At 29.0% G+C, this 14,387-nt stretch overlaps 1 protein-coding gene across 1 annotated transcript in view; it reads left to right on the forward strand.

The window, feature by feature from the left end:
* Nucleotides 1-9,066: 9,066 nt before the first annotated feature.
* Nucleotides 9,067-14,387, forward strand: part of LOC119602303 (myeloid differentiation primary response protein MyD88) — a 75,686-nt gene continuing 70,365 nt past the window's right edge. Inside the window, exons 1-2 of the mRNA XM_037953736.1 lie at nucleotides 9,067-9,085; nucleotides 9,245-9,664. Coding sequence (XP_037809664.1) covers nucleotides 9,250-9,664 — 415 coding nt within the window. The 5' untranslated portion in view covers nucleotides 9,067-9,085; nucleotides 9,245-9,249. The remainder of the gene's footprint in view (nucleotides 9,086-9,244; nucleotides 9,665-14,387) is intronic.

Genomic DNA, 14,387 nt, shown 5'->3' on the forward strand with positions numbered 1-14,387 from the left:
GAATTAAAAGAACACATTTCAATACCATGTTTTTTTAAAAACTCTTCGGATCCCAAACCTAACACAGAAATCGTAGCACCGCTATCCAATAAGCCAGTTACAATTTCTCCAAATAACTCAACATCTGCATAAGGTCTAATATCTCCTATATCATCTTTTAAAATTGTACTTTCAATAGTTCTATGTTCCTCCTTTAATTCTCGGTGTCTTTGTCTTGTCTTCAATATTTTATTTGATATGGGTTTCAATTCCGTATTTAGTAAATTTTTAAAAATGTTTCTCCTAATTTCATTATACGTCATCCATTTGTCATAAAAAGGTACAATTAAATTATTTTCCGGGGTTTCCTTTACTGAACAGGGTCCCCGGACTTCCTGCTCTTTCTTACGTTTCCCTCTGCACAGAAAGGACAATTTGAAACTACATAGTTATCTTTGCCACAACGGTAACAAAAAATTCTGCCTGATTTCCTTGTGCAATCAAAAGCAAAGTGTCCCTTTTCTTTGCAATCGAAGCAAGTAATATCTGACATATTCTTTGTCTTTCCCTGACTCAATGCCTCAACCAAATGAACTTTATGATCAGACACAATATCCTCTTCAATGGTAACTTCACTAATCTTAGGTTTTGATATAGATTTGACATTACCAGATTCAAATCTAGCCACATTCTTCTCAGCACGACGGCATTCTATTAAAAATTCTGGTAAAGTTTTCGAGACTGAATTGTGAATAAAGATCAACATTTTACTAGAAATATTACGCTTCATTATTTCAATAAGATCCCTGTCAGATCTCGGACTATACATCATTGAATTTAAATCCAAAATGACATTATAAAATTGACCAAACGTCTCGTTATGCTTTTGTAAACGATTCATCATACGATGTTCCAAATCATAATCCGTTTCACCTGACCTAAATTGCAATTGTAAAGCGGATTTCAGGATATCCCAAGATATATTCCTATTTCGTTGAACCCATTGGAAATACCAATTGGCCGCTTGTCCTTTCAATAGAATATACAAATTTTTAGCAACCTCCTCTAATGAATATCCTTGAGTAGATGAAATATGTTCAACTCTTCGCACAAAGTCATCAACCCTTAAGGTTTTATCGTCACCTGAAAAAAATATATTCCACCTATGCATTTCTAACGGTTTGCATAAACTAGCTGCACGACTATTATCTGAAAATTGCGACTCATCTCTAACCTCAATTCGTTGACCAGTATTTCCCCGATTTCTATTTCCCTCTAAATTCGTGCGGTTTATCAACTGAGAAATAGTCTCATTAATCTTAACAGACAAATTCTGTTCCAATGTTGACATTAAACCCAAAACCTGATTTTGAACCGCCTCCGAAATTAAATCACTAATTTCACTATGAGTTAAATCTGACCTAACCCGTAATGGAATATCTTCCCTATCATCACTCAGTAAACGCTCATCAATATGTCGAACTGTAGAGTTAAGCTCGGATTCACTAGCAACGTGTGCAGAGCCACGTTCATTAGTCATGTTGTTATTACCCATATTTTCCATAGATCTTGTAAAACTGCGCGTATGTGGTCTATTAGTAGCCATAATTAATAATAACGAATATGAATATCAAAAGTAAGTAAAGAATCAATAAATGTATATATAAGAAAATGAATTTAATATTAAAGTTATAAAATAACAAAAGAAACAAAAAGAGATAACAACTATAATTGTTAACAAAAAAATCTCAAAAAAAAAAACAACAATCAGTATATGTATGTATTCAATTTTTGAGTTGTGGTATTCAAAAGTTCAAAACGGACTTGCAACATGAATTTATAATTTCTTAACAAACATTCAAAATTAAACTCAATATTCAATAATGCATTACATTTTATTACTTAACAAAGTGCAATCAAATCATACATCCAAGATACGAATGACATTTCATGGGATATTTTTGATTGAGCTTTATATAGTTTTCATAACCAAAATATACAATTAAAAATCAATGCTGACAATTAAGTTACATTTACATTAACTGAAAACTCATGTGTTCCTCGTTGGGCGCCATTTGTAATGTCACTGGATGGGCTAGCTATTTTCTTATCAAAACAAGTCTTGTTGGGTTCAACCAGTGCGATACAATTACTATTTATGTGTTGCATAAATTTGAATATTTGTTTTGATTTACAACAGTAAACTGTAGAATAAACTGTCAGATTTATTGCAAATTATCCTATTCATTCCTTTTTATTACCACAACTCAAAATAATAATTATTTAAAGTAACATTTTAAAGTATTTAACAAGTCAAAATTAATATCTTTATTGAATTCATTAAGAAGATATTGATGAAATTAATTACTGATGTGGATATATAAACTATTAAAATCATTAATATAAAAGTTAAATTATATAAAAATCAAAATTTTAATTGTTTGCAAATTGTTATAATATTAAATTAAAACTTACAATATAGTGAAATCCATCATTGATATGCGCATACCAGGTACATAACACATAAACTCACAAATATTATTATAATAAATATTCATTTAACAAAATTATATATATATAATGTAACTTTTAATAATTAACAACAAATCTGCAACTTGTAAATTCAAACAACGGACATGGATACCATCATAGTTGGCTTTGACTTATTATTTTATCCAATATTGTCTTTAAAATTATTTTCAAAAATTATTTTTATCAATTTTTAAATTCAAAGTTTTTTTTTTATGTTTGTTGTTGTTTTTCATAGGATTTTATTGAGGTACTTCCATAGTTAATATATATTGTTGTTGTTGTATATTTTCAACTTATTATCTTTTAATTTTTTAAATTTTATATTTATTTATTTTTTCTTTATGGCATTATGGTCTTCAATGTTTTCATTGAATAATCATGTCCATTGCCAAAGTTAAAATTTCCAAATTTAAAATTTTCTCTTTTTATTTTGAAAGTTATTCTTTTGTTTATTTTAATTTTAACATTTTTTTTTTTTTTTCTCACGCTCAGTTTTACAAGATTATTGTTTTCAATTGCAAACGAACTTTATATCTAATTTACTGCAATTTTTCTATATTTTATCATCGAATAAAATTTTTCCTCCGTATTTTTTTTCTCAACCAACATTTTATTTTTCCAACAATTCAATAATAATTTTTTTAATTTTTCTATTTTCAAAAATTATATACAAATCTCAAAACAACTATGATGAAAAAAAATTTTTTTTCTAACAAGTCAACTAATTTATTATTATTATATCTCTATAAGAAACAATACACAACAGTTTATGACATTTTATTAGCTTGTACTTACAGCAAGTCCATGGATAAAATATCGGAAAAATTAAAAAAACACATTGAAATTTTAGATCGTGGCCAAGATAACTACTATGTATCTAGGAATGGAAATTATTTGAAATTACTCAAGAGGAAGTGTTGAAGTACATCAAAAGAATTGTGTGAAAGAACTTTTAAAGCAATGGACTGCAAGCCAGCTAAGACACCATTTGTTCCTGGGACAATTTTGTTAAAATGTGAACAAGAAAATTGTAATGAAATGGTCGATACAAAGCAATGTCAGTCAATAATTGGAAGTTTAATGTATTTGTTTCTAGTTTGGCGCAGTTCTCATCTCATCCGCAAAAAGAACATTTTGTTGCTGCGAAACACGTCTTTTGTTATTAAAAAAATACAAAGAACTTTCTATAAGTTGTTGTAAAGAAGGAAATGAACTAATATGTTACTCTGGCGCAGATTGGGAATCCAATGTAATTAATCGCAAATCATGCATCGGGTTTGTTCTATATTACGAGGGTCGCCTAATCTCATGGGAACGAAAAAGCAGAAAAATGTAGCTTTGAGTTCAATGGAGGCAGAGTGCATTGTGATGTTTCAGGCTGCAAAAGAAATCAGTTTTTACCGAAGCCATCTAAATGTCTTATGTTGCGATAATCAAGGTGCGCAATATCACAAAGAATACAGAGATGCCAAATTTTACAGTTCAAAAAGACTAACGGTTTCGGTAGAAAGAGAAAAAAATTTGGGTTTAATACAGACAGTGCGTTAGAACAAACAACACTAATACCCCATTTACACATACACGAAATCTAGTACTTGAGAGATTTCGAGCCAAATCTAGTTGATTTTAACTAGATTTCTCTTGCAAAAAAAATCTACTTTGTAACTAGATTTCGTTAAAATCTACTCAAAATCCAATATTTTTTAGTGATGCAAATCTGTTTTTTCAATAATATTAAAAAATACGACGCTGCACAAGAAAAAAGAGAAAAACAAACAACAAAAATTAAAATGTCGACAAAATTTTAATAAATTGAAAAACATGAATGAAAACTTAATTTAAAATAAAAGGAAATGTTATATATAAATATCTATTTTTTAGTAAAAATAAAATGTTAATAAATATCCCATGTTTCCTCCTTATTTTTCATATCAAACAGAATTTCAAGAAATATTAGAAAAATGAAATCTTCCTAAATGTCAAAAACATTAAGTGTAAACGGTCTAGATTTTTAAAAAGATTTTAAATGAAATCTACAAGATTCGTGTATGTGTAAATGGGGTATAAGACTATTTTGTAAACAAAACAAGTAAGCAAAAGAAAATAAACGAAATGAAATAAATTTTATGCAAGGTTGCAAACTAAAAAGTCATTTATTTTGCGGCGAATTCATGAAATTTTTTATATATGGAGTTTGACATCGTTGGTTTTGAGAGAGATATTTTTGTGTAAAAATTGACAGCTAAATTTCAATGGACAAAAAAACAATCAGCTGTTGAAATGACTTCACCTTATTAGTTTTGCCATGGACTTTTACCTGTTAAAAAAAGCTCAGTAAAGTTAAAAAATAGGTTATTTTGTAATTAAAATTATTAGTTTAGATAGAGTATAGTTTAGAAATTATAAAAACAATAAAACAAAATGTTGGAAAAGGAAAATGCATTGTTTTTGATCAAATAATATAAATTAGTCTAAAATTGCAGCGACAAAACTAAATCACATAACTTTGAATATATTAAATTTTAGTGAATTAAGAAACTGTTAACAAAAATTACTATTGAATAAGTTAATAACTTCACCTTAGGCTGTGTGCCAAACGGTAGCAAAGTTCTATGGTAAAATAAAGTTTTCTTATGGTGGATAATATTATCACTTTTGCTGCGCCAAACGATAACATGAAATGATTACATGAAATTTTGACAATTTTCACTAATTTCACAAGAAAATCTGCATTTATTTTAATAAAGGAAACTCTTTTGTTGATTTTTTATTATTAAAATGAATTTCTACAATCACAAATGTATTATAAACCAAAATTATAAAATATTTTACTTTTTGGATTTTCAAAATTTTCTTTTTATTTGTCAAAAATTTATGTAGCTCTATGAGCTAGTAAAATTTTATTCACCTCATATCTATCAAAAAATATTTAACTTTGACGTACGAAAATGAGGAGAAAGGGAAAATGAGAGCAAAAACAAAACTGTCGAAATTATGTGTGAAAAACGCCATTTTTAAATTAAGTATTTTTTATATGAAATATTTTATATTGAATATTTTTATATTATTAAAACATACATATTTAATTATTTGTTCTTACTTATCAACGCAACGATTGGGCATCACTTTTTTTACGTTGGTATAGCTGTCAGTCGCAGTTCGTCGTAAAGTATTGTATGTGTTTAGACCTTTAAACACCGCGCGTCATTTTGATCTTTCTTTTAATGTATTTTAAGACTATCTCCCATTTTCCCAATGTATGATTATGTTTTATCCTAACGATAATTTGACAGTTTACATACAAAAAATTTTAACCAGCAGTATATCTACCTGTTAAACGATAACCAGAGGTTGAGATATTGGCCCTATTACTGTCAAATTTTTGTTTTTTTTTTGTTTTTGTATTTACAAAAAATTTCGCGTTTTTTACCTTTTTTATTTATATTTTCACAAATTAAATCCTTTTAATTTATTAAAATTGATAATACACATTCAAAATATAATATAAATTGTTCAAATCAGCTGACGTTTACAAAATTAGAAAGTAGATCTACTTTAAACATTCTACGCGTCAAGACATCCTACGCTTTTGTGCTTGTAATTTGTAGCACACAACAACATTGATTCTACTTTTTTGTCAGCTGTGTAGACTGCGAAGAAGCGTAGAACGCGTGATGTGGACTTCCAGCTTTACAAATTTCAGTGTGTAACTTGTTAAATGAAAATATACTATTTCAACTTTTTTTACAGAAGCCTGTAACGTACAACGCGTGTTGTGTACTTCCTCCTTTATAAATGTTGAAAATGTTAATTTGTCAACACTGGTCAATAGGCAGCTGACTTTGACGTTGGAGACTTTTTCATATTGCTGTTAAACCGAATACACCTTATATGTATTCTTTCACTTCGGACAGTACTACGTTATTTTTTTTTGTGTTTATTACTGAAGTTAATTAATAATAAAATTTTAATAGTTTTCTTCTCTTATTAACGATTAATATGTGTTATGAAAAACTGTAATAACTATGGACAATAATAATAACAAACCAAAGTTAAACAAATTGCAATAAAAATCCTATCTTGTAAAGAAACAGAATGAAAACAAGTGAACGATCGTACAACTAGTCAGTTAATTTGCTATCAACGTTTCTCTAAATAGGTGTTTGTTCCAAAACCTTATAATTAAATTTCTTTAATTTTATTGATCTAATAATGAAAAAGTTTGTTATCTCCCATCAATTAAATTACGTATAATTAAATAATACAATACAAAGGTATAAAATACAAACAAAATTAAGCGTAAAATTTAAAAAAATAACTACATTCCTACATTTGTGTAAATAATTATATGAATTACATTTATAAAACAAAAATATTCTATCAACGTGTTCTGTATATTCTAATAAACTGCGACATTCGTTCGAACAAAGTAAACATCATTAATTCTAGAAAATAAACATAAACAATAAAAAACTACAACTGCAACAACAACAGAGTTCCAACAACAACAATAACGACATTGAAGTATTGAACCATAGACGACACTTTTGAAGGTAAACATAGACAGTCGAGCGAAAAAATATTATTTCCATGTATTTTTATATGTCTGTTTTATACCTGCTAAATATATATTTAGATTTTAATCGGATAATTCGACAAATACGTAGTCGAATATCATTCGAGATGATTTAAAATTTTTGTATTAAGAGTTGAGTAGCGGACTATACTAATGAAATTTTTGGCGTAAATCAAACGGACATATCTTACCGACTCTAAACGGCTGCAATTTCCAAAAATTTTAACCAGGTGTAGCAAACTTAATTTGTAATTGTTTGGTGTAAACATTATTTCATGTTCTCATTTGGTTTAGGAGTTACATACATTTAATGATTTATAATAATATAATGTAGAATATCTTCTGCATTATCTATTCAAATCAATACTATACCCAATAAGCAAAAACCTTTGAAATGATGTAAATATATGTATAGGTATTTGAAAACATTTAAATTTCATACATAGTCAGTCTTTGAGAAAAAATTTGAAAATTTTTGTTTTCAAATACGTTTGATTTCAGTTAGAAATCAAACGTATTTTTCAAATGTATTTCAAATTTAAAAAAAGGCAAGGCTAAGATTGAATTCATATATTTTTTACCTCACCTGGAAATAAAACATTTATACCAAAGAATAAATATTTATACATTCATTTTAGTGTATTTTTCATTTATATCTCCGATTATTTCTCCTATATTTATCGTTTTTTCGTTCCCTTGCTGTAGAAAAAATCGTTTGTTTTTGTTTTTCTAAAATAATTTATTTTTTGAAAGAAAATTTTCTATGTTCAATTAGAACAAAACTTTAAAAATTTTATAAATATTACACATTATATTTTATTAAACGTTTTTTGAAATTATTATGTTCATTTCAAAGGCTACACTTTTTAATTTGAAAACAATTTGAAAATACACTATTTAATAAAAAAAAAATTTCAAAAATGTTCACAGGTTTGAATTGTTGTTTAATATTAAAATACAAAAAAATAAAAATGAAGAACTTTGAAATTGTTTTTTACTGTAATGCATTATACAACATTTAGAAAACAATATTTTTTTGAAAAACCACTTTAAAGTTGTTATCATTTAATAAATAGGTACTAACATATCCTATAGGCAACAAATATAATATAATATAATACTTAGGAAATATATATGTATGTGCTTATATGAGCCATTTTCCGAATTATGGGCACTTTTTTATCTTTTAGCACTCAATAGGTTAATAATTCATATAATATTATACATTGAATGGCTTTTCCACGACTTTTATACTGGACTGAACCGAGCTGATATCGTGTACTGAAATTTGGAAAAACACCCTTTCAGAGATGTTATAACAGCGCCAAGACAACTTTATTTATAAAATGTTGTATGCTATCTAAAGGTCTATTCTGTCAAATTAAAACTAAAAAATTACCTTCTGGCATATCCTCTTTCATCTTCGAGATATTTTCACCTGAAGCTTGAAAACTCCTGGTTTTTGGTAAATGGTGCTTTCTAAATATTGTTTATAACAAACAAAAATATTTGATTCACACCTATCTGAGGAAGTTCCAATCGACTCAAAATCACTTTCTGACTTGATGACTGCCCGTCTGTAAACTTCAATGAATGATATCTCAGCAACTACAGCATATTTTTTTTAAAGAATTCAAAAGTATTTTCATAGGAAAACATAAAAATAAGAATGTATTAGTTTTTTTTGTAAAATAAATGTGAAATGTACGAAAAAATACTGAATTTCAGATGACATACAACATTTTATAAATAAAATTTTCTTAGCGCTGTTATAACGTCGCAAAAAGGGACACAGTAAGACTCGATTCGTTCCAGAGCGAAGATCCAATTGTCGTGGGTTCGAGTCAAATAAGTTGTTGTTGTTTTAACAGTTCGACTATGGCCTGTGTAAAGAACTTTCGGTTGATACAGCTGTCGCTGGGTTCATAATCTTTGGACGATTGTGACTCGGGTCGTCCAGAAGCGAAGATCCAATTGTCATTGGAACTAGTCCTAAAAGTAATATCGCAAAATTAATATTTTATTAATTTAATTAATTTTCAGTAGCTTAATTTTATATCGTAAAAAACACGATACAACAATTTCTTTATATTTTAATTATTTAATAATTTTAAATTGTAAATTATATTATTATAACCAATTGCTTTATCTTTTTAGTTAAAATGGTACAAAACGTTGCGTTATCCAGTACCAACATGAATCATAGCAGTATGAGCATAAATAGTAGTATTGGCTCAATTGATTCACCAACGGTGGAACATGACGTAATTGCATTTCAGGAAATACCTTTGACTGCACTCAGTAAAAAATCATTACGAAAGCTTTCAAATTTATTAAATTCTAGAAAGATTTTGCGTTCAGAAGAGGGTTACGAACGAGATTGGCGAGGATTGGCGTCATTGGCGAAACAAAAGTGTTTATGTGAGGAAAATGGTGTAAGTGGAGATGATCCTATGACAAAGGTAATTCAATTGTGGTGCACCAATAACCCAAAAACAGCTACATTTGCTTACTTGGAGCAATTTCTTGGCATAATAGATAGATGGGATGTTTCTGATGATATCTACGAAAATTTGGGTAAGTAAGAAAATAGCATAGGTGTGTCGGACAAAACTAAAGCACGAACATTTACCTCAGTAAAATTGAAAAATTGGTTATTTTGTAAATAAAATTATTATTGTTTCGGCGTCAATCCGATTTGGTTCAGTGTAAATGCACAAAAAGAATAAAACACAAAGAATTATTAGTTTTATAAAAGGAGAAGATTTGTCTTCTTTTATTTATATATTACCTTAAGCATGTATGCACAACAAGAAGTGCTCTTTAAGGCTTCTATATGACGAGAGGTAAACAACTACTTATTTCTAAGTATGGAGGCTAACAAAGTTTAAATACAGTTAGCGGTTTACTCGTTGAATTAGTAATAGTTTTCCATCAAAGATGTAAACTAAAGTAGTAAATCATTAGGATTTACACTTAGAGGAAAAATACCGCAAATAATCGATTTGTACTTAAACATTGCCGGCCCCCTTGCAACACTTAAGGTGTTGTAACTAAATAAATGACGAGTCATGAAGGACTCTCGTGGACTGTTTTTTCCAAAATAAAATGAGCCATGATCAGACTCCAGTTTTTCCTACTTGGGTCATTATGGACCCGTTTGAGCCATGATGAGACTCTGGTTGAGCCATTAAGAGACTCTGGTTGAGCCATGATGAGACTCCGGTTGAATCACTAAGGACTCTTGCTGAATTAAAAATAATTTAGGAAAAGGTTAGTAAAGTAAATTGATATATATGTAGTGATCATTTAGGAATTCAAAACAACAAGTCTGCCATACAAAGCGATCAATAGTAAAATTACTTAAAAATTCTTTTTTCCATCTTTTACGATTCTATTAATACAGCGTTTGGGATAGACGTAAATCTTGAATTATCTATATTTAAATATTACCTCGTAAAAGGTTACAATAAGTGTTTGCACGTAGTGCCCTGTCGTAGACAAAATGAAAAATATTGATTTACAAACATTTTAATTAGTAGCGGTTCTATTACAGATTAAAACTAAACTAGCTAGTTCCTAGATCATTTGGGTTCATTACGATTCCATGTTGGAATGTAGCTATTTTTAGTTGGTCTATATCTTTCCTTCGTAGGAGATGAATTAATACTATTTACAGGACCGGTTAATATCCAACCAAATACGGTTTTTTGAGCCAATAATGATCCTAGTACTTTTTTCCTAATTCCGGGTAAAATAAGCTGGGGGTATACATCAGCTCCTAATAATAATTCCACGGGTCTGCTCCCGAAGGGATTCGAATCTGCCAAATGAAGATTTGGCAATTTGTCGGTATTAACCGAAACCGAAGGCAGATTTCCCGAAATGTTTGGCAAAACAGATGCCGAAGTGTTTAATAAAAATGATGAATCAGTACTAGAACCTATCACCAAATTACAAGTCTTCATCGAAATGGCCGAAAATTCTTCATTTAAGTTGTCGTCTAATGACTCAGGAAGAGCATTTCCAGAGTTTTGCGAAGCTGAAGAATTCCGATGTAGTGAAGTATGGTGCCGCTTATTACAAATAGAACAACGATGTTCACTTAAACAATCATTAACTTCATGTGAGTTAGCTAGACAATTTATGCAGCAATGAAATTTTTTAACCGTTCTAAATCTCTCAGGAATAGACATTCTATCAAACTGACGGCAAAAACGAAGTAAATGACCCGGTTTTTTACATAAAACACAAGCATTCGTAGGACTTGTATTCAAAACATGTGTCTTTTCCTTGCGTTCAATGCCTTCCTTATCAGTATTGGAACTCTTAAGATCGCGTATGCAATCTAACGTTTGGATTCTTTCGGTCAAAAACATGTCCAAATCTTTCCATAAAGATAAGGCAGTTTTGTCCTTAACACTTTGTTCCCATAGTGTCACTGTCTGAGAGGGCAGTCTTTGTATGCAAATAAAAACGATAATTGGATCCCAATTTTGAGTGGGAATCTCATATATCGACATAGCAGTTAAAAATCCATTGATTCCGCGCTGTAACCTTTTCAAAGAGGAACTAGTCTCTTCTGTTATTGTCTCTAAACCAAACAAACACTTTAACTGATTATTAACTAGCATTCGAGGATTTTTATGTATCTTTTAAACTTTTCCACGCTATATCAAACCCAGCATTAGTCAACGGACATTTAGATACAATTTCTCTCGCTTCGTTATCTGTTCTTTTCACTAAATAACATAATCGTTCGATATTACTCAGCCGACTGTTATTAATATATAAAGCAGTGAAAAGATCCCTAAATGTAGGCCATGAGAGATAATCGCCGTTGAAAATGTCCGTATCACATGGCGGAAGAGGTAGATTATGACTAACATTATCAAAATTTGAATCATTGTTTGGATGATGGGAAACTTTAGGCTTAGTCTTTGCTTCCAATTCATCAATCTTAATTTTTATCGACTTTGAACATCGCGCATAAACATTAAGGGTACTCTGGAATTTACTTTCAGCCACTTGAATATCTTCTGGCTCAGCGTCTTCAGAAGATTCAAGATCGTCTAAACACTTATCGAAAGTAATTTTCACCTTTTCCCAACACATCTTCAATTCACTTTCCAAAACTTCGAAGTAGTACACGTGATGTTCTTCCTCGCGTATATTATTAAAGTTTGCCTTAAATTTTATAACGGCGTCTGAGGCACGAGTGAAACGTTCGAGGGCTGTCAAAGGCATTTTTCACAATTTTAAGATTGGATTTATTTTGGTAAAATACTATAAAAATAGGAAGCAGCTTTCAAAAATCACAAAAAATCGAAATTGTATTGTTACTTTCCAAACAAATTATTAAAAGTCAAATCGACCGACCGTAGGGTAACTAACAATAAATTAGTAAAAGGAGGAAGAAGAAGAATTTTATCTTTCACAACACAATTACTAATATTAAATTTGTGTGAACAAACCTTGCATTAAATGCAGTCACGAATTATTTTGATCACTATTTATTTCACTCAAAAATTAACACCAAAATAATTTTCTTTAAATAGTGAAAAGTTAATTTTTTATTAATTTGCCGAAAAACAAATGCAATTTTTAATTATCAATTATGGCTGTTGTCCAATGTAAACAAACGCAGCCTTGATTATAAAAGTACCGATCACTATCTGTCAATAGGTACTGTATAAAATATAATCGCGCAAGGATGTATTAAATAGGGATTAAAATTAATTCACAATAAATTATTACAAATTATTAATTCCCTTTTTTTGACAATAGACACTTGTTGTTTTCTTTGCTTTTTTCTTTATAAAACACACACACGTATATACATACTATGTATTTATGTATGTTTATATACTTTTTTCTTTGACACAATCACTTTTATATCAATTTACTAACCTTTAAAAAAAAAGCAATCTTAAAAACTCTCCAAACAAAAGGGCACTTAAAATTCCTTGGCAAGGGGTCTTCCTTTCATATGCTGGAGGATGAACTTCTTCGTGTTTTATCCGCTTGATTAAGATCAAGATGTGTAGATTATCCTCGATTCGAAGCAACAATTTAATTAATCCGGTTCGAAGCGACCAATGTTTCGGCGTCAATCCGATTTGGTTCAGTGTAAATGCACAAAAAGAATAAAACACAAAGAATTATTAGTTTTATAAAAGGAGAAGATTTGTCTTCCTTTATTTATATATTACCTTAAGCATGTATGCACAACAAGAAGTGCTCTTTAAGGCTTCTATATGACGAGAGGTAAACAACTACTTATTTCTAAGTATGGAGGCTAACAAAGTTTAATACTTGTTTTTGATCAAATAATAAAAATTAGTCTAAAATTGCAGCGACAAAACTAATCCCATAACTTTTAATATGTATATTTAATTTTAGTGAATATTAATAAACTGTTAACAAAAATTACTATTGAATAACCCCCTTATTCACAAACAAATTTTATTAACAGTTTATAAATTAGATTTTGTATGGAAATTTTGTTTTATAAACCTTTTATAAAATAAAAATGTGGTTTGTGAATAAGGTTGTTAGTATATACATTCACTTGAAGCCATTTTAAGAGTAAATTAACGTTATTACTTTTTAAGTATTTTTTGATCATTCGCCTTGGTATTGTACTTCTAATTTAATTTAATTTTAATTTAATTTATTTCCAAATAAACCTAGCATATTGGCCATAATCGGTTACAAATTTCTACTTAAAAAAAGAATTTATACATAAAAAATATAATCATATAACAAATAACTAAAAATAAAAAATAACTTTAATAATAAAATAAATTTTAAAATAATTTTGAAAAAAAATATTAAAAGTTTTACCCCCAAAATGTAAATCCTAACTCAAAACGCCAAAAGATTAATAATGGAAGTTCAACAAAACCAGCCAAGAAAAACAATATTCACCAAAGTCAGGATACTGTATCCCTGCCATAAAAATAATCGACCGATTAACAGATAGAAACGTGATCCTCAATCTCTAAAAAGTTGAAAGGACAAGAAAAAGTATTTCTTGCGATTAAATGGCACAAATTATTGATTATTTTAATAAATGTGAATCAGTGAGACAAATTCTTTAAAAAAATTATATCCATTAGTCTATAATTTCGCAAATTATAAGCCTTTGATAATCGTTTTCCGATTGATCTCTTCATTTTAGAGACATCTCCACTTTATAGTACAGCTTTATATTGTGCAAGACATTTTCATACATAAAACGATCCTTTATTCCATTTATTCACTTTATATTTATAAAATTTTTCGATCTCATTACGTA

This window comes from Lucilia sericata, unplaced genomic scaffold (assembly GCF_015586225.1).
Source record: "Lucilia sericata isolate MDLA Ls3-8-SP2 unplaced genomic scaffold, ASM1558622v1 Contig000220F_arrow, whole genome shotgun sequence".
Taxonomy (NCBI): domain Eukaryota; kingdom Metazoa; phylum Arthropoda; class Insecta; order Diptera; family Calliphoridae; genus Lucilia; species Lucilia sericata.